The following is an 18,966-nucleotide window of genomic DNA, read 5'->3' as shown; positions in this document are numbered from 1 at the left end:
TTCCCAAAGCTTTCCTCTGCGGCCCTGCCTGCGTCAGGGATGAGACAATCCCCACCATGAGGAGCTAGGGCACTGGCACACTGTAGGACTACTTAACAGCAAGCTCTTGAAGTCAGGGGGAACGTTCTTTGCTCTGAAACAGCATCACATCCTCGAGACTTTTGGGATTACAGGGATATCCTGGCAGTGTATAGGAAATCAAGCAAAAGAAGAGCCTGACTAGTCTATGGAAGACGATTAATCATATAAAAAAAAAATGAACTATGAAGGCTAATGTATCAGTGGGCCTGTTAGCGCAGGATTCTTTCAAAAGTTCTTCAGATTCCGCAATATTTAAATCATTGATGGCCTTAGCCAGTGCCAGCCCAGCGGGTGGCGGGGTTGACGAATAGATGGCAGAGGTCGGAAGGTGATGTGTAGATAGGGGTGGAGACGACGTGAAGTTTAGAAAAGACCAACACGGGGCAGACTGGCTTGGAAAGTGATTTGAAGGAAATGTACGGCCTGGAGAGATCTTATATTTTTGAAGACTGGAAAAAACAAGCGGGTTCTCTCGGCTAGGAAAACGTCCAGGGTACTCACCGATTGAAAGGCCCCCGTTTCTCCCAACCATCACTCCCGCCCGGAGGCTGCGGCTCGAGGGAAAAACGCGGGGCGGGGCTTTCCCTGAGGCAGTTACCGGAAGTGACGAGCCCATATCGCGAGAAGAAAGACGCGCGAGCCTCGGCGGCCCGGAACCGGCCTTGAGAGTGGTGGAACCTCAGGCCGCTCGCCCTCCCGCCCCATGGAGCGGCCCCCAGGGCTGCGGCCGGGCGCGGGCGGGCCCTGGGAAATGCGGGAGCGGCTGGGCACCGGCGGCTTCGGGAACGTCTGCCTGTACCAGCATCGGGTGAGGCGGGGCGCGCGAGGGAGCGGCGGCGGGTGTTTGTCAGAGCGGCTGTGGAGCACAGCGACTGTCAGTTTGTGAAAGATTGTCGGTGAGACCTGGGGCGGTATTGTCGGCCGGTGAGCCTGTGTGTGTGTGTGTGTGTGTGCGCGCGTGTGTGTGTGCGCGCGTGTGTGTGTGCGTGCGTGTGCGCGCGTGGGGGGGGGGGGGAGAGAGAGAAAGACAGAAACAGATTGAGAGAGAGATCCTAGGTCAGCGTGTGCGGGATAGAGCTGTTAGGGAGAATTAATAGTATTGTCAAGATGTGACAAGGTGTTTACCGAGTGCGGCAGTGCGTATGTGTCCATGAGAACGTAGAGTGTCAGGGTGTGTGAAGCAGAGTGTGCATTGTGAGCACGAGGGGATGAGAAAATGGGGCCGAAGAGGGGGCTTCCTGCTGGAAGGTGTGCGTACTTGTGTGTGCCTGGAGGCCGTGTGGCATCAGTGGGGCTGGAGTAGACGAGGAAGGTTTCACGGTGGGGCCACAGTTAAGCTTTTGGAAACATTGGGTAGGCTTTGGAATTGGGAATGGGTTTGAGGTGGGAAACAGTATGAGGATCCGCTGTTGAAAATGACCATGGCTTCCCCAGGGAAAGGAGATAGGTTGGGGGCGAATTGCTCTAGTGGACAGAAGACAGAGAACATCCAACTTGGGAATTTTGCCTTGATTTAATTAAAAATGTTTAGCCAAATGAGCAGCAGGTAATAATCATGTTTGAGCTATGCACTTTTTGACATACCAATAAAAGCTATGAACCCTTTCCCCAGAAAAATGCACAGAGGCACATTCACACAATCTTATGCATTGCCATTTGAGGAATTCATGCTTTCCTGAAGGACATTCACAGACCTTTTAGATGTATAGACCCTGGACTAACAACCCCTGCAGTATAATCTTTGTTTGGGCATCTGTAAAATGGTTATAATAATGTATATGAGTCTGAAAGTTAAATAAGATAATGTCTGTAAAACTAAGTACAATACAGATGTTAGCTCCTGCTGCTGCTGTGTTGTTGGTATTATCATCATCTTCATCATTAATTGGCCTTAAAAAAGGAAATGCCTAGTTAAAAGTGGTGTTCTTGGAAGATTTTTTGTGTGAAAGATAAATCTGAGTGGAAAAACTTATGGGCCAAGATGAGCAATAACGATATTACTAGAATGCTTGCAATTGGCAGTGAATGGAGAAGTGAATTCAAGAGGACAAGTCATGATTTGCTGTCTTAAGAAATACGGGTGTGGGTAGAGCGCCCATAATATAGGGTGGGAGATAGGGGAGATGAGAGCGTACCTGGTAGGAATAGGCATGTTTGTGTGACAGTTACAATGACAAATGTCACTGATAGAACTGAGGACATTTTGTGAGGTAGGTTTCCAGATAGAGTATAGGAGGAAGACTTGGAGAGAGGGAGAATGGAAGGTGAGGACTAAGGCATTAAGTACTTTGACAGCCAGACAAGCAGTAAATTTAGTAATTCTCACCATCAGAGAGGACATAAAGGCACTCGGAGAGAAAAGGAGGGGAGCCACATATTTCCAGTGGATGTTGCCTGTGGTCTTTTTATTGAAGCCTGACCATCATCCTGATCATAAGAAAAAGAAAGTATGCATGCTGGCATGCTTTGTGACTGCTTTTCTTGGTCCTTGGCTGGGGATGGATGAATATATCACTTTGTAAAAATTTTGTGGTAAAATATATGTGTATATATATGTTATATATATATATATAACATAAAATTTATGTATACATTTATATATATAACATAAAATTTTCCATTTTAACTATTTTTAAGTGTACAGTTCAGTGGCTTTTAAGTACATTCACATTGTTGGGCAACCATCACCACCATTCATTTTCAGATCTTTTTCATATTCTGAAACTGAAACTCTGTACCCATTAAACAATAACTCCCCATTTCCTCCTCCCTGGAGCCCAATGTTAACCGCTGTTCTACTTTCTGTCTCTCTGGAATTTATCACCTTTTAAATGGAAGAGATTTTGGTCTTCTAGAATCCTAGAAATCTCTCAGGAACTCTGTAGGTGTCCAGAGTGGACTTCCCCCAAACTGGGACATTTGACAGCTGAGCCTGTATTGAGAAGAAAAGAAATACCTTGTCATAAGACCGGAAACCGCATCATTACTTTTCCAAGCCTGACTTACAGTTTGAGTTTACAGCATTCAAGATCCTTGCATTTTAGTGGAAGCCTTGTCCTAATGTTTCATCTGTACCTCTTAAATCACAATGAGGAAGAGGAAAGGATGTGAGACGGCTTATTTAGCTGATTACTGTGCTGGAGGCTGATGGTGCCCAAGTCAACAGAATAAGTATTTTTTGCCCTCAGGGAGATTTCAAGTCTAGTGGGAGAGGTAGACACAGAAACACTTAAGTACAGTTGGTAACCTATTAATGAAGGCATTTGTAAAGTAATATAGGAGCATGGCAAAATAACCAAAGAACTCTTCCTAGGGAATAGGGTAACAGTTTTCAAAGTGTGTCTAGAAAAGTGAATCCCCTGAAACACTTTGAAAAAAGGATACTATGGTCAAATACATTGGGTAAACGCTGCATAGATAGGGTGTCCCCCAAAAATGTATACACACACTTTGAATAATGATAAAAGCAGTGTTTATTAAAATACTTTTCATTTTCAAAATTGAGCTATCAGCTGTTAAAGTGTGTATACATTTCTTTGGGACACCTTTCCTTCATTGGAAAGTTATAACCCACATTAGCATATTAAAAGCTCTGAGAACTCCTCAAGAAACCAATTTAACTTAGTATTTTCCATTTTTTTATTGTGGTAAAATATACATAACATTTACCATTTTAACCATTTTTAAGTGTATAGTTCTGTGGCATTAAGTGTATTTACATTGTTGTACAACCATCACTGTCTGTCTCTGGAATATTCCCATTTTTGTAAACACAGAACTTTTTTTTTTTTGCTGGACATCTACAAACTTTCCACAGAACATTCTTTGTGAAAAGGTAGAATGAGGAAAGCCTTTAAGATCAGGTGAAATAGAAACTGAGGAGTTGAAGGATCTTACAGAATGGGATCTTTTTGAAATAGATAGCTTCCTGCCTCATTCATGTGAGAATTTGGGTTTAATGTTTAAGGTTGTACCAGATTATGTCCATGGTGGTAAAAGCTTACTTGGGACCTAACTATAGCTGGTACCTGCTTAAAACAAAAGAAAGGTTGAAGGGCACAGGACTGTGGTTAGCCTAGCCTAGATTGTAGTCTTAGTTCCTTTCTTCTCTCTCCATACATCTACTATCTTATCTCTAGTGTCTTCCACCCCCATTTAGACTATCCCATACAAGTTATGTCTTGATTCCTCATCTATATATTTTCTTTCTTTCTGTTTGATTCTGACTGCTGTTCCTGAGCTGCATTATTTTTGTTGCCAGAATGTGATGAAGTCTGGCTATTTCCTGTAATGCACATTAGGTTGGGTTTAGTTTCACTCAGAATTGGGTAAATTACTAACTATAAGAGAGAGCTGTTAGGTTCATTTTATACATATGAAAACAGAAGTACAGTTATTGTTAGGATTTTTCTATGTCATTTGAAATGCAAAGAAATCAGGAACTAATTTGGAGATTTTTGTATTAGGTTTGGTCATATTAAAACTATTTCTTGCTATTGAGGCCAGAGAGCCCTGAAGTATCCTCTTCATTCTAGCTCTGCTGGGAGGCTGGTACCTTTGCTAGCTGTCTTGACTAAGTTCAAAAAGGGGTTTGTTGGGGAGACAGGGTCTTTGTATTTCCTAGCAGTATTTTATGAGACAGTATTCTGAAGAGATCTGTTATAGGACCAGCCTCAGTTACTTTGTGCTTGTGTGCTTTGTCTGTTTGATCATTTTTAAAACATTGGTTCTCATGGTTTACCTAGCAAAAGCATTGGCTCAAGAGAGCTGTGGACAAATATATTTAATTAGTAAAGGTAAAGCATTCTGTTTCCCCAGGTTGGTATTTCTTTGGTAGCAAGTAAATCTGCACAAGAACCTAATTTATATTTTTTCTGTTAACTTTCTATTTTGGTAGGAACTTGATCTCAAAATAGCAATTAAGTCTTGTCGTCTAGAGCTGAGTACCAAAAACAGAGAACGGTGGTGCCATGAAATTCAGATCATGAAAAAGTAAGTGTACTTGACTTGTGCTTCCTAAGTTCTGCAGCGCAGCCAGAGGTTATCACAGAGAAGGACACCAGGCAAAAGTCAGCTAGGTATTATCAGATTCAGCTCTATGAGTGCAGAATATGTTTCTCCTGGATCTTGGGCAATGCTCATCTGTTTAACTTTCTAGTTAAATAACAATAACTATTCTCATTTCTTACTTTCACCTAGTTTTGTTAAATAGTGTATCTATTGCTTTGTAAAAAATTACGCCAAAACTTAGTAGCTTAAAACAACAAACATTTAGAATCTCACAGTTTCTATGGTTTAGGAAATTTGGGGATGACTTACCTGTGTGGTTTTAATGCAGATCTTTCCTGAAACATCCCAGAATGTTAAGTGGAGCTGTAGTCATCCAGAGGCTTGAGTGGGGCTGGAGTATCCACTGCCAAGCTCATTTATATGGCTGTTGGCTAGAGGCATCAGTTTTTCACTATATGGGCCTCTTTATAGGGAAGCTTGAATGTCTTTTTTCAGTTTTTAGTGAAGCTTTATTTTCCACAAATGATATTTTTGTTCAGTTATCAGCATTAGGTTTTAAAGGATAGAAAAGCATTTTTAATGAATTGAATGTCTTCATGACATGGCAGCTTGCTTTCTACAAAGTGAGTGATCAGAGAGAGAGAGCAAGATGAAAGTTGACATATCTTTTATGATCTTTCCTCAGAAGTTATACTCCATCCTTTCTGCCACATTCTGTTTGTTAGAAATGAGTCACTAAGTACAGCCCACACTCAAGGGGAGGAGAATTAAACTCTTGAAGGGAGAAGTGGACATATTTTAAAACCTCCACAGGTAGTGTGCTAAGTGCTTTACAAGTTATTCTTCTAGTTGTCACAGCAAACCTGTATTTAGTTAGGTATTACTCGTATTTTATAGATGAGAAAGTTGAAGCTCATAGAGCCATAAAATTGGTAGGTAAGACAGTCTGGCTTTGAAAGAAGCACTTTCTGACTTTAGTATTTGTTTTCAATTCATTTTAATGATTCTGAAACTTGGCTTTTGACAGAATCACCAGGAAAGCTTGATAACAATATAATTTTTCATGTCTATTCATGGAGATTCTGTTTCTTTAGGTCTCTAGGACCTGGGAATCTATTCCAGTTTTGAGATCCACTGCATGGTGATGATAATGATAATTATAATGGCTGGGATGACATATTTTAAGTTTAAAATAAAAAGATGTTAGAAAACAATGTATAGCATGATGTAGTATTTATTGAAAAAATATATTTGTGCACAGATTAAAAACTGGAAGGAAATTTGCCAAAATTTTAAGTGTTCACCTTTGGGTAATTCTATGATTATAGGAGAGGCAGTATGATATAGGCTTTGGAGCCAGACTGCCAGATTTTAATCCTTACTTGACCATCTACTTGCTTTAAGATCTTACGTTACTTAATCAGTTTGTGCTTCAGTTTTGTCCTGTGTGATGAGACTATTAATAAGTCTACATATAGTAAGATTATATGTCAAGTAAGTGAGTTAATGTATATAAGGTGCTTACTACTTGGCATATAGAAGTATAATTGTAGTAATAGTGATAGTATTTTTATTTATTACTTTTTAATTATACAAATGAGAAATTAGAATATTACAAATAATGCCAGCCTTTCTTCCCTCACTGCCCCTCAGTTAACTACCATTTCAAACCCAATTCCTTTTCATTGGATAAAAAATTGTGATTATAGTGTTTTCCCCTTTTTGTTAGGTTGAACCACTCCAACGTTGTAAAGGCCTGTGATGTTCCTGAGGAATTGAATTTTTTGATTAACGATGTGCCTCTTCTAGCAATGGAATACTGTTCTGGAGGAGATCTCCGGAAGGTAGTGTGGATGCTTTGAGATGATGAAATAGTAAATCATGACCTTTAACAGTGTTTGAATCACATTCAGTGTGATAATCTAGAGTAAGGGTCAGTAAACTATGGCCTGTTAACTGTTTTTATGGCTGCTTTTTGATTACAGCCACAGTGTTGAGTAGTGGTGACAGAGACTATCTGTCCTGCAAATCCTGAAGTATTTATTGTCTGTCTCTTTACAGGGAAAGTTTGCTGACCCCTGATTTAGAACATGCATTCTTTTATTAGTGGTGGTGTTTGTAGGGTGGGACTGTATTCATTGTGTTAGATCAAAATATCAATGTTTAAGGTGTTTATAAAAAAGAGTTTCCCCCCCAAATCTTATCTATTGTAAATAAAGCTGCTATAGAACCAGAGGCATGGATACATGGATAGGACTGGTGGGGAGGACTGGATAAAGGAAGGGGAAGTGATTAGCTAAGGAATATATATGCATAGCCCATGGACACAGACTATAGTGTAGTGAGGGCCATGGGAATAGGGGCGGGGGGCTGGGTGGAGGTGGGCAAAGGGGCGAAAATGGGGGACATCTGCAATAGTGTCAACAATAAAAAATTTAAATTAAAAAAGTGGGGTTTTTTCAATTACAGTTAACTTTCAATATTATTTTGTATTGGTTTCAGGTGTACAGCATTGTGGTTAGACAATCGTATACTTTACATAGTGATCCCCTCAATATTTCCAGTACCCACTGGCATCATCCATAGTTACTGCAATATTATTAACTCTGTTCCACATGCTTTACTTTACATTCCTGTGACTATTTTATAACAACCAATTTGTACTTCTTAATCCCTTCACCTCTTTCTCCCAGTCCCCCAACACCCCAACTTTTAGGGTCTTTTCTAAAAGTATTTTCTCTATTGCAAATATTTCTTTCGCATCTTGTTTTAAATCTGCCATATGGCCTGGCCAGCATGGCTCAGCAGCTGAGCATCGACCTATGATCCAGGAAATTGCAGTTCAATTCCTGGTCAAGGCACATGCCTGGGTTGCAGGCTTGATCCCTGGCAGGGGGTGTGCAGGAGGCAGCTGATCAATGATTCTCTCTCATCATTGATCTTTCTCTCTTTCTCCCCCCCCTCCCTTCTTCTCTGAAATCAATAAAAGTATGTTAAAAAAATAAATCTGCCATATGGATTTTTTTATATACACATGTCTGTGAGATTTTTCAACCTTTTTAAATTTCAAATACTTTCTCCCTTTATCTTTACTTGTATGAGCCTTGTCATGAAATTCACATGTTCTTTGTGTGGATTTGGCAATTTCCCCCTCTTATATTTTCTTAATCATGACTTATTTTCTTATTTGAATATTCTGTTAGAATATAGTGATTAATGTGTCACTGTTACTGCCCAGCAACATTGGCAGTATACATTTTTAGACTTTTTTTTTTCTTTAGCTACTCAACAAACCAGAAAATTGCTGCGGACTTAAAGAAAGCCAGATACTTTCTTTACTGAGTGATATAGGTATGTAATCAATATGAAAATACCATCATGATTTAATTCCCTCTTGGTTCATAAAAGATTCTATATACTACTATAAAGCATAGATTTTTAGCATCTAAGAAATTATCAGAAAAATGTAACTGTTATCGTTGATGCTAAATTAAAACTAGGATATTTTCTTATTTTTTGTTTTTGGCTTGGAGTCAATTTTTGGCTAATAGTTGCTCCAGTTGCTGACAAAAAATGGTGTTAAATGACCTAATTTAGTTTTACTCTCCCACCCTTCTTGATTAACATAGTAATTTTATTTATCAGTGACATTGCATCTGTTAAATAGATTCTCAAGTCAACTCTTAGGGTGAGATATCTTTTTAATCAGAACAATTCCTAGAAAAATCCCTAAAATAATCAGTACCTAGGCCCTTGGAGCAAGCTCAAAAGCCAAGAATATGTTTCCCTATGTATTTCGATTCTGCTTCTTTTCCTGGGTCATGGAGGCCAAAGCTTAGTTGAAAAGGGGGGGAAAGGTTACGAGGATAAATGCAGGGTTTTTCTAAATTGCTTTTTCCATTTCTTTTTAATGTTAATTCTCATAAATTAAATGAACGTATAATTCTGTAGTATTTGTTAAGTGTTACTGGATTTTCTGTGGAGAAAATATGAACTGCTGTAGTATTAATTGAGTAGTTGTGATAGTCCCTATAAATGTGAGCATTAGAGAAGTACAAAATGGTAGATAATTTTTTTTTAAAGTCAGTGTTTTCTCTTACCTCAAAATACATTTTAAATTTTACTTAGGGTCTGGGATCCGATATTTGCATGAAAACAAAATTATACATCGTGATTTAAAGCCCGAAAACATAGTTCTTCAGGATGTTGGTGGAAAGGTAGGTGAAAACTGGAGAAATGTTCCATGACAGTTGAATATAGTATCCCTGAGGTAGGTAGTCTTTGAGGTTTGGTGCCCTTCCATAGCACTCTTACTTTTCCTACACAGCCCTCACTACATTGAACTATGGTTTTGTGTTTAGTTTGTCTCCTCTGCTAATACAGTGGCTCCATTAGAGAAGGAACCGCGCCTGTCTTGTTCACTTCTGTTTTTCCAGCACATCATCTAACAGAGATAGTAGGCAGTGAGTAAGTAATTTATTAATCCTTACGAAGGGCATTAAAAAAAACAAACACATGCATCTTGAGTTTGCTTTACTTTAAGAAAAAAAAGTACAGTTACTTAAGTATGTTTTATATTAAAAAAACAAAACACCTCATTCTCCACAAATTCCTAAGTTTATAATTAATATTCAAAACCTTGATTTCTCAGATTCTTAAATTAGTTATCTTGAGAGAAACCAGAATTTGTGAATTGACTCCTGAAATATTTATTTTTATCAGAATAATTTGAGCAGTTTTTTTGCTTTTTGCACTGAAGTTCCTTCCCAATAAATACGCAAAGCCAAAACTCTGAACTTTAAATTGGATTGTGTGGTCTTGTAGTTAGTTAAGATGGTGGTGAGTTGGAAGTTATGAACCTCGATGATGCTTTTTCCCTTAGGAAGCTTTTGTGTGCACTTGGCACCAACTATCTCTCCCTTTTTGTGTATCCAAAGATTTCAGGGTATTTTTGAAGTTAGATGGATATTTACATTGATCCACTGTAAGATGGTATGCTGCTTCTTCCTTTGGAAGTCACCTTTACCTTTGCATTTCAGTAGAATGGATCAAGTTTATTCTTAATATACCAAAATAAAAATTAATAGCCAATCTATATTTAATTTTTACCATGTACCAGGCGCTGTATTAAATTATTATTATTTTGGCTGTTTCATTGAATCCTAATAACAGTTCTGTGAAGTAGGGATTGTTAGTAGGGATTGTTAGTAGTATCGTTATATATGAAATCAAGAGAAATTAAGTAACTTGATCAAGATCACAAGGCTAGTTAAGTGCTGGAGCTCAGGCCTGAGTCACATCTGTGTTATTCCAGAGCTCAAGCTCTTTACCACCCCCCTCTCCAGAGCCTTATCAGGACATTGTTGCCTTTCCATTTCAAATTTTTCAACCTTTTAATGCTTATTATTTTGCAGATTATACATAAAATAATTGATCTGGGATATGCCAAAGATGTTGATCAAGGAAGTCTGTGTACATCTTTTGTGGGAACATTGCAGTATCTGGTAAGACATGTATTGTTTCTTTGAATTTAAGTGTTCAAGATTCTCTTTATTTCTGAAGGTCATAATATAGTAGTTAAAAAATAAAGTAAGCCCTGCCTGGCAGGCTCAGCAGTTGGGCATTGACCTAAGATACAGGAGATCACGGTTCAGTTCCCTGTTGGGGCATGTGCCCAGGTTGCAGGCTCAGACCCCAGTTGGGGCGTGCAGTAGGCGGCCGATCAATGACAGCTCTCTTGTCATTGATGTTTTCTCTCTCTCTCTCTCTCTCTCCCTCTCTCTCTCTCTCCCTCTCTCTCTCCCTCCCTCTCTCTCTCTCTCCCTCCCTCTCCCCCTCTCCCCCCCCCTCCCTTCCTCTGTCTCTGAAATCGATGGAGATATATTTAATAAATAAATAAATGAATAAATAAATAAATAAATAAATAAATAAATAAATAAATAAATAAATAAATAAATAAAATGAAGTAGCTTTTCTCTTATAGTATGATGTTTAAAGCATTTTTTCTTTTTAAGGCCCCAGAGCTCTTTGAGAATAAGCCTTACACAGCCACTGTTGATTACTGGAGCTTTGGGACCATGGTGTTTGAATGTATTGCTGGATATAGGCCTTTTTTACACCACCTGCAGCCATTTACCTGGTAAGAAATGGAGAGCTTTGGTGTGCTTAATGGGAATGAAAATTTTCAGTTGCCTGTTTTTTTCCTTCTCTATTTAAGTAATTGCCTTTTAAACACATAATTGAATAAAATTAAATGGCAAAAATCTTAGCATTTTCTGTGAGTTAGTTTGTCTTCTGAGGTAGTTTTTCTGTTTTTTTATAGGCATGAGAAGATTAAGAAGAAGGATCCAAAGTGTATATTTGCATGTGAAGAGATGACAGGAGAAGTTCGGTTTAGTAGTCATTTACCTCAACCAAATAGCCTTTGTAGGTAAGTGTATTTTAGTTGAGGAAGTTCGCCTCAGTTTCTTCAGGGTTGTAAAAGGACAGTAGAGTTGTCTGTTTCAAGTAGCATCATCCAGTAGAACTTTCTGCGATGATGGAAATGTTTTATATCTGCTGACCACAATGAGGCTATTGAGCACTGAAAGGTGAGTGGTGTGACTGAAGAACTGAATTTTAAATTTTATTTAATTTTAATTAATTTCAGTGTAAATGCAGATAGCCACTTGTGAGTAATAGCTTCCATATTGGACCATACAAGTCTAGTGGAAACAATGAATGCTGCCATTCAACTGATTGGCTTAGATAATGAGAAGACTCTTGGGATACTGACGTAAATGAGTTCCTTGGAGAATGGAACTTACTGGAATTGCCTCCTGGAGTTGCCAGTAACTAACTTACGTAAATAGGTTTTGGGTTTTTTTGTTGTTTTTTAGAGAGAGAGGAAGGGAGAGGGAGAGAGCAAGATAATAAAAAAAATCTATGTGAGAGACAAACATTGATTGGTTGCCTCCTATACACACCCCGACCAGGGATTGAACCTGCAACCTAGGCATGTGCCCTGACCAGGAATCAAACCCAAAGGGGATGAAGTTCCAACCAACTGAGCCACACTGGCCAGGGCTGGGTTTTTTTTTATGGAAAAAGTTTGTCCCCTATCATTTCATGAATTATTTGTTTTTCTTTTTATTTATATTTATTTATCCTCACCTGAGGACATGAGAGAGAGAAACGTTGATCAGTTGCCTTCTGCATGTGCCCCAACCAGGGATTGAACCCAAAACCCAGGCATGTGCCCTGACTGGGAATGGAACCATCAACCTTTTGGTGCACAGGATGACGGTCAACCAACTGAGCCACTCTAGCCAGGCCATTTCATGAATTATTTGAAAGTAAGATATAAAATAATACAGACAAGTAATCAGAAAGGAAATGGACAACCTATAAAATGACCTTTTTTGCAGTACTAAAGGAAAATTGGAACAAGGATTTTTCACCCCATTTTTGTGTGTTTTCTAGTTTAATAGTAGAACCCATGGAAAACTGGCTGCAGTTGATGCTGAATTGGGACCCTCAGCAGAGAGGAGGACCTGTTGATCTTACTTTGAAGCAGCCAAGATGTTTTGTATTAATGGATCACATTCTAAATTTGAAGGTTAGTTTCTTATGAATGGGGTCTATTTCATAAGACTTGCATTGAAGTTAATAAGTTTATTTGGAAAATCAGCATAAATGTATTTTAATAATATTTTCCTGATGCTTATTTGATAAAAAAAATTATATTTTTAGAGTGGATGTATTTTTATTATTTTAGTAAGCATTCTCAGTTTTACTTTAAAGTGGTCTTTTTGATTACTCCTTTGAAGCATCTTTTGGATTTTCCCCTTCCTCAGATTGATGCTATCACCACCTCATTCATTTAGGTCTGGATTTGGTTTGGTGAGAAAGGTTTTTACCTGGCTTACATGCCTTTATAGTTCTACCCATCTTGTAATCCATGCAGCATGAATTGCCCTTTTCATCTTCTGAAAACACTTTTTAATTCCCTGTCCAAGAAACCAACATAGTTCTTCCTTGCCTATTAAGTAAAGTCTGATCTGCCTTGCTTTTGGGGGCTTTCCTAAGGCAGGTCCCCAACCAAGTTTTTGCCTCGTACCTGCTTCTTTTACCCTTCACTCAGGACCAGCTTGTGACTGCTTCTTATTCCATCAAACTCATCATCTGTGTTTGTTATCCATGTTGCTATCCTTCTGCCCAGAATGATCTCTATCTCCGTGTATCTCCTCACCTACACTGCATATACTCAACTCTCCTTTTCTCTTAATGGTCTCTGCCACAGTTTGTCATTTAGTCATATTTACTATATTCTCTTAATTGTTTCTCATCTTCCACTTATTCCTTTCCTTTCTCTTCTTCAATGCTGAGATTGTTTTTACTGTTTTTAATTAACAATTGCCCACCCTACCACCATGCCATCCCTACCCTGGCATTCTGTATAAAGCAGAGCATGTACCAGGTTCTCAGTAAATCTTCATTGATATGAATGAGAAGTTCTTTTATGCTATATACCCAGCAACAACTCTTATCTGCAACCTGCAGTCTTTCCATATTTGTTGGTTTCTTGTAGTAGATAGGGTTTCTAAAATTAAATGAAAAAGTATAATCATATAAGGTTTTACACTAGTCTTAGAATACTTTTTTAAAATGGGGGAACTTATGGTCATGCTGATGCCATTTGTGACCTACACTAAAAAGATACCTGGCTTCTTGATTTGATTTTCTTCTACTGTGCCAAGGAATAAAGCACCCCTCAGTGTGTTAGCCAAGCAGGACTTGGTGATACCTTTAATTCTCTGTTACCACCAGTAAGTTTTGTTTTTTATCTCAGACTTTTTTCAGACTTTTCATGGTAATTGTAACATCATTTCTACTTTGAAGGGGTTTCTGATCATCTGCTTGTTGTAGAGTGTATGGAAAGATTCCTCCCTGTGTATTTTGGTCTATAGACTTTAGTCATAGCTCAAATACAGTAATAGCTTCTTTAAAGGATCAATGTTATTGTGAGGTTGTCCAGTACAAAGAACATATAGGGTACTATTCATAGTAGTTCAGGGATACTTCCTATACATGAAAATAGGACTGAATTTTGAAGGATGAGTAAGGATTAATCAGGGGAAGGGCAGGGGCAAAGATGAACAGGCAGAGGGATATGGACACAAGCATGAACTGCAGAATAGCTTGGTGTTATTCTTCTGAAGTATTTATTACATTGTTCAGTGAGGGAATGGCATCTGTTTGGTTTTCATGTAAAAATAAACCAACGAAACAATTACTAAAATATTTCTTTAAAAAAAAAAAAAAATAGTTTAGTGCCCTGGCCAGGTGGCTCAGTTGGTTGAAGTGTCATCCCATTAGCTAAAGGTTGAGGGTTCATTTCCCTGTCAGGGCACATACCTAGGTTGCAGATTTGATCTCCAGCTGGGGCGCATATGGGAGGCAACCGATAGATACTTCTCTCTCACATCGATGTCCCCCCTTCCTCTCTCTCTAGAAATCAGCGAAAGCATATCCCCAGGTGAGGATTTAAAAAAAATAGTTTAGAGAGTCTGATTGCATGTTTTCCAACTATTTACTATGAAAAACTTTAAATTTGTAGAAAGGTTTTTGAAAAGTACACTGAATTTTCCACTAAGGATAAGGTGAAACAGGAGTATTTAATTTCCTCTTTGCCTCCTCTTCCATGCCGCTAACTATATCCTAAAAGTCTCTTTTTGGTTTTCTCTTTTTCCATGTTACTTTTTCTTCCGCCATTTCTTCAGTTGTATAACTTTAACTATAAACTGAATATGTATAACTCTCAAATTTTCTCCTCAGTTATGAATTTTCTGCAGAGTATTTGTAAGTGTTCTATCACTACACCTAGTGGTCCCACTGGCACCCAAGACTTAATTTATTAAAAAGGAGCATATTTGCTTCATTAAATCTACATCTGCAGGATTTCCTGTGCCTTTTGCTTGCACTGTCACCTTTCCAGTTACCTCGGTTGGAAACTTTGGCTGTCTGTTCCTTCCCCTTCCATCTACGTATTCACTTATTTTCTCAGGTTTATCTTTTGAATGTTTTAACAATTCTGAGCTTGTCAGGTTCTTAATTTAGAAAGTTTTCCATAGTTCCGTTTTTGCTTATTGAATTGAATCTAAATCCTTACACTGGTATTCAGAATCTATGTTGGTCTCATTTCAGCCTACACTTCCAGCCTTATATTAGGCCCTTGGGGGCACTGTTTTAGGTTCATTTGAACTGGATTATTTATATTCTCTGATTATGCTTATCCCTTTCTACTTCTCTGCCTACCTTGTTTTGCCTCATAGAACCTTTCTTTCAGTTTTTCTCATTCTAATCTTTCTTCCTTTTCAAAGTATAGCTCAAATTGTGCCCTTTTTATAAAAAGCATCCCTTTCCTCCTACCAAGTAATCTCCTTTGGAATCTGCACAGTACTTTATTATAGTACCTACTGCATTTTGCCTTGTATTTTAGTTTTCTTAATGTCTTCTTTGTGACTATTACCCTATGGAGGGCAAGGATCATAAGTTACTCAATTTGCTTACTCACTGTCACCACAAAACAGTTGATAGTATGTTTACTATAATAGGCACTCATTAAATATTTGAGTCAACAAAAGGATAAATTTAAGTTATATTTCTTTCCTTTTCTTTTGCTCCCTTCTCCTTCAGCTTTGATAGTGGGATGCTATGGTCACTTACCCTGGTTTGACATATACCCCATATAAAAGTAAATGTTTACCTTAGGGTTTTCATACTTGTACTGTACACCCATGTCAACTTTGAAGATTCCCTTCTCTTCCCCCCTACCTTTTTATTTTAATCCTCTCCTGAGGATATTTTTTCCATTGCTTTTTAGAAAGAGTGGAAGGGGGAGAGAGAGAGAGAGAGAGAGAGAGAGAGAGAGAGAAACATCGATGTGAGAGAGACACATCAATTGGTTGTCTCCCGCAAACTTCCCCACCAGGGCTGGAAACCGAGCCTGCAACCAAGGTATGTGCCCTTGGCCAGAATCGAATCCTGGACCCTTCAGTCCACAGGGCAATGCTCTAACCACTGAGGCAAACTGGCTAGGGTTCCCCTCTACCCTTTTTAAACATAACAAGTTATTATACATTAAAGGAAAGTTAATGCTTTACCTCTGTAAGAAGCATTTCCAGGAGAGATAATTTTAATCATTTGAATACAGGGGTGGGCAGAAGTAAGTTTACAGTTCTGAGTATGTGAAACAGTTTATTCTTGTAATATTATTTCCTTATTAATTATTGTATTACTTACTGTTATTATTAACCTACTTTTGCCCGCCCCTGTACACTGTCAGTGTAAGGCACTGGAGAAACAAGCTGTTATCTTTATATAGCTCATCTAAGGGTAGTGGAAGGAAGAGGACTTAAAGTCATGTGTTCAAAAGGCTGACCTCTAACTCTGTGACCTCTGACTCTGTTACCTTTAACTCTGTGACCTCTGACTGTTGGTTACCTGGGTAGAGCCCCACCTAACTCAGTTTCACACTTAGTTGGCCTGTATTAGGCTACCCCTGCTTTTAGTGGGTCTTTAGGTAAGAGCAATAAGACTATTTTCTTATCTAATTTTGGGCCCTTTGGTAGATCACCACAGTGGGATTTGGTTTTCTTACTTGAAAAATGAAGATAACAATACCTCTTCGTGTTTAAAGAGAGGCCTAGTTCTTCTATCATGATTATTTCTTGAGACGATGTAAGGTAGTCAGACAGATAGGAGTTCAGATCTAAGCTCTACCAGTTATCAGCTGTGTGATCCCTCAGAGCTCTGTTTGTTTTTTTTCCCCCTGCCAAAATGGAGATTAGAAGATCTAATTAACAGGGTGTTATGTTAAATATAACTTTGCTAATTAATGGAATGTTATGTTAAACATAAAGCGCTTAACTCTGTGGTTGGCATCTATTAGGCACTTCATAAATGGGAATGTTTCCTTCCAGGTCTGGGATATGTTTCTCAGAATAAATAAGTGTTGCCTTTTTAAATTGGGGTTTTTGTACATTCCTAGAACTTTGTGCATATGTAGAACTTTGAAACTTTATTCCTTGGAACTAACATCTGTTGTAGAAAAGTAAAGTCTTGAGTTTTCAGATGTCATTTTATAATTATAGAAGGAGATTTCACTTTGGAAATTGAATCTTGTGTAGTACAGAGATAATGCCTTTTGCTCATATTTCCTTTAGTATCTAGCACTGAATTTTTTATGTAGCAGATGGTTAATAATCATTTCTCTTTTTTCTTATTTATACAGATAGTGCACATACTAAATATGACTTCTGCAAAGATAATTTCTTTTCTCTTACCACCTGATGAAAGTCTTCATTCACTGCAGTCTCGTATTGAGCGTGAAACTGGAATAAATACTGCTTCTCAAGAGCTTCTTTCAGAGACGGGAATTTCTCTTGATCCTCGGAAACCAGCCTCTCAATGTGTTCTAGAAGGAGTAGTAAGAAAATTCTAATATACCTAGAAGAATATAAGAAATCTGTTGGAGTAGAGGGGTTGAATGCCCTACATTTTTGGATGTGTATTTGGGGGATGATGCACATCTTGTAATTCCTTTAGTTTTATCCTACTCATTTCTCATATTGCTTTGCAAGGTGAACAAGATAGAAGTGAAACATTTGTTATTTTGAACTTGTTATGACTTTCTCTTTGGTGCTAGTTCTCTCCTCCCTTTTTTCCCCCCCTTTTGCACTTGAAATAGAATCTTGAAATGAGAGGATAGATGGATGGTAAAATGTGATTGTGGTCATGACTTTTTTTTATTTTGTTTTATTTTATTTATTTATTTTAAAGCATCTTTATTTATTTATTTTTTAATCCTCACTCACCCAAGGATATTTTTTCCATTGCTTTTCAGAGAGAGTAGAAGGGGGAGAGAGAGAGAGAAAAACATTAATGTGAGAGAGACACATTGATTGGTCGCCTACCGCACTCACCGCTGGGCCAGGAATTGAGCCTGCAACCCAGGTACATGCCCTTGGCCAGAACTGAACACAGGACCCTTCAGTCCGCGGGCTGACGCTCTAACCACTGAGCAAAACTGGCCAGGGCTCTTTTTTCATTTTATTTGACTTTATTGAGGTATACCTTATATATTATATACCCATTTCAAGAATATAATTTAGGGTTTTGTTTTTTGTTTTAGAAAATTTACTTAATTGTGTGGCCATCACCATAAATCAGTTTTAAAACATTTCTATCTCAGTAAGATTTTTCATGTCCATTAACTGTTGATCTCCATTCTGCCCACCCCAGGCAATCACTAACTTACTTTCTTTATCTATAGATTTGCCTTTTCTGAACATTTCGTATGAATGGATAATACAACCTATAGTCTCTCGTGTCAGACTTTTTGCATTTAGTATTAAGTTTGCATTATGAGGTTCATTCTTGTCATAACATGTATCTGTACTTTATTCCTTTCGGTTACTGAATAGTATTCCCATTCTATGGCTATATGTTGTTAAGGCTTTTTTTTTGCTTTTGTCCTCTTGGGTCTGGTGATTGATTTTCACTTTAACCCATACTGAAGTTACTTATTTTTCCCAAGCATAAGTTTAGACCTTAAATCTGTAAGATGTATGCTAATGAACATTGACTTTGTTCATTTGCATTCCAGAGGAGGAAGTCACATGGTACTTGGAGAACCTATAATTATCAAGGATTTTTTTAAAAATGGTTTCTTTCTTTTTCAGAGAGGCTGTGATAGCTATATGGTTTATTTGTTTGATAAAAGTAAGACTGTATATGAAGGACCATTTGCTTCCAGAAGTTTATCTGACTGTGTAAATTATATTGGTAAGTCTAGTCCATTTACTGACTGAGATTTAAATCTGAAGTAATATA

At 38.1% G+C, this 18,966-nt stretch overlaps 1 protein-coding gene across 6 annotated transcripts in view; it reads left to right on the top strand.

The window, feature by feature from the left end:
• The first annotated feature begins 784 nt into the window (after nt 1-784).
• Nucleotides 785-18,966, top strand: part of CHUK (component of inhibitor of nuclear factor kappa B kinase complex) — a 35,060-nt gene continuing 16,878 nt past the window's right edge. For 4 of the 6 annotated variants that reach the window (XR_001603729.2, XR_001603730.2, XM_016219979.2 and 1 more), the window contains exons 1-11: nt 785-889; nt 4,979-5,073; nt 6,821-6,935; nt 8,373-8,442; nt 9,220-9,308; nt 10,506-10,595; nt 11,106-11,230; nt 11,414-11,521; nt 12,553-12,688; nt 17,366-17,560; nt 18,816-18,918. Coding sequence is in view for 4 of the 6 variants with exons in the window: in XM_016219979.2 (XP_016075465.1) it covers nt 785-889; nt 4,979-5,073; nt 6,821-6,935; nt 8,373-8,442; nt 9,220-9,308; nt 10,506-10,595; nt 11,106-11,230; nt 11,414-11,521; nt 12,553-12,688; nt 17,366-17,560; nt 18,816-18,918 (1,231 nt within the window). In the remaining 2 variants the exon portion in view is untranslated. Of the gene's footprint in view, nt 890-940; nt 978-3,585; nt 5,074-5,776; nt 5,905-6,820; nt 6,936-8,372; nt 8,443-9,219; nt 9,309-10,505; nt 10,596-11,105; nt 11,231-11,413; nt 11,522-12,552; nt 12,689-17,365; nt 17,561-18,815; nt 18,919-18,966 lie in introns of those variants that run through there. The other 2 variants (XM_087824504.1, XM_016219980.2) reach the window with 2 other exon arrangements.

Source organism: Miniopterus natalensis, chromosome 14 (assembly GCF_054644295.1).
Source record: "Miniopterus natalensis isolate mMinNat1 chromosome 14, mMinNat1.hap1, whole genome shotgun sequence".
In the NCBI taxonomy this organism is placed as follows: domain Eukaryota; kingdom Metazoa; phylum Chordata; class Mammalia; order Chiroptera; family Miniopteridae; genus Miniopterus; species Miniopterus natalensis.
Note: the sequence above shows the minus strand (reverse complement) of the source record. Positions and strands in the feature narration are given on the sequence as shown.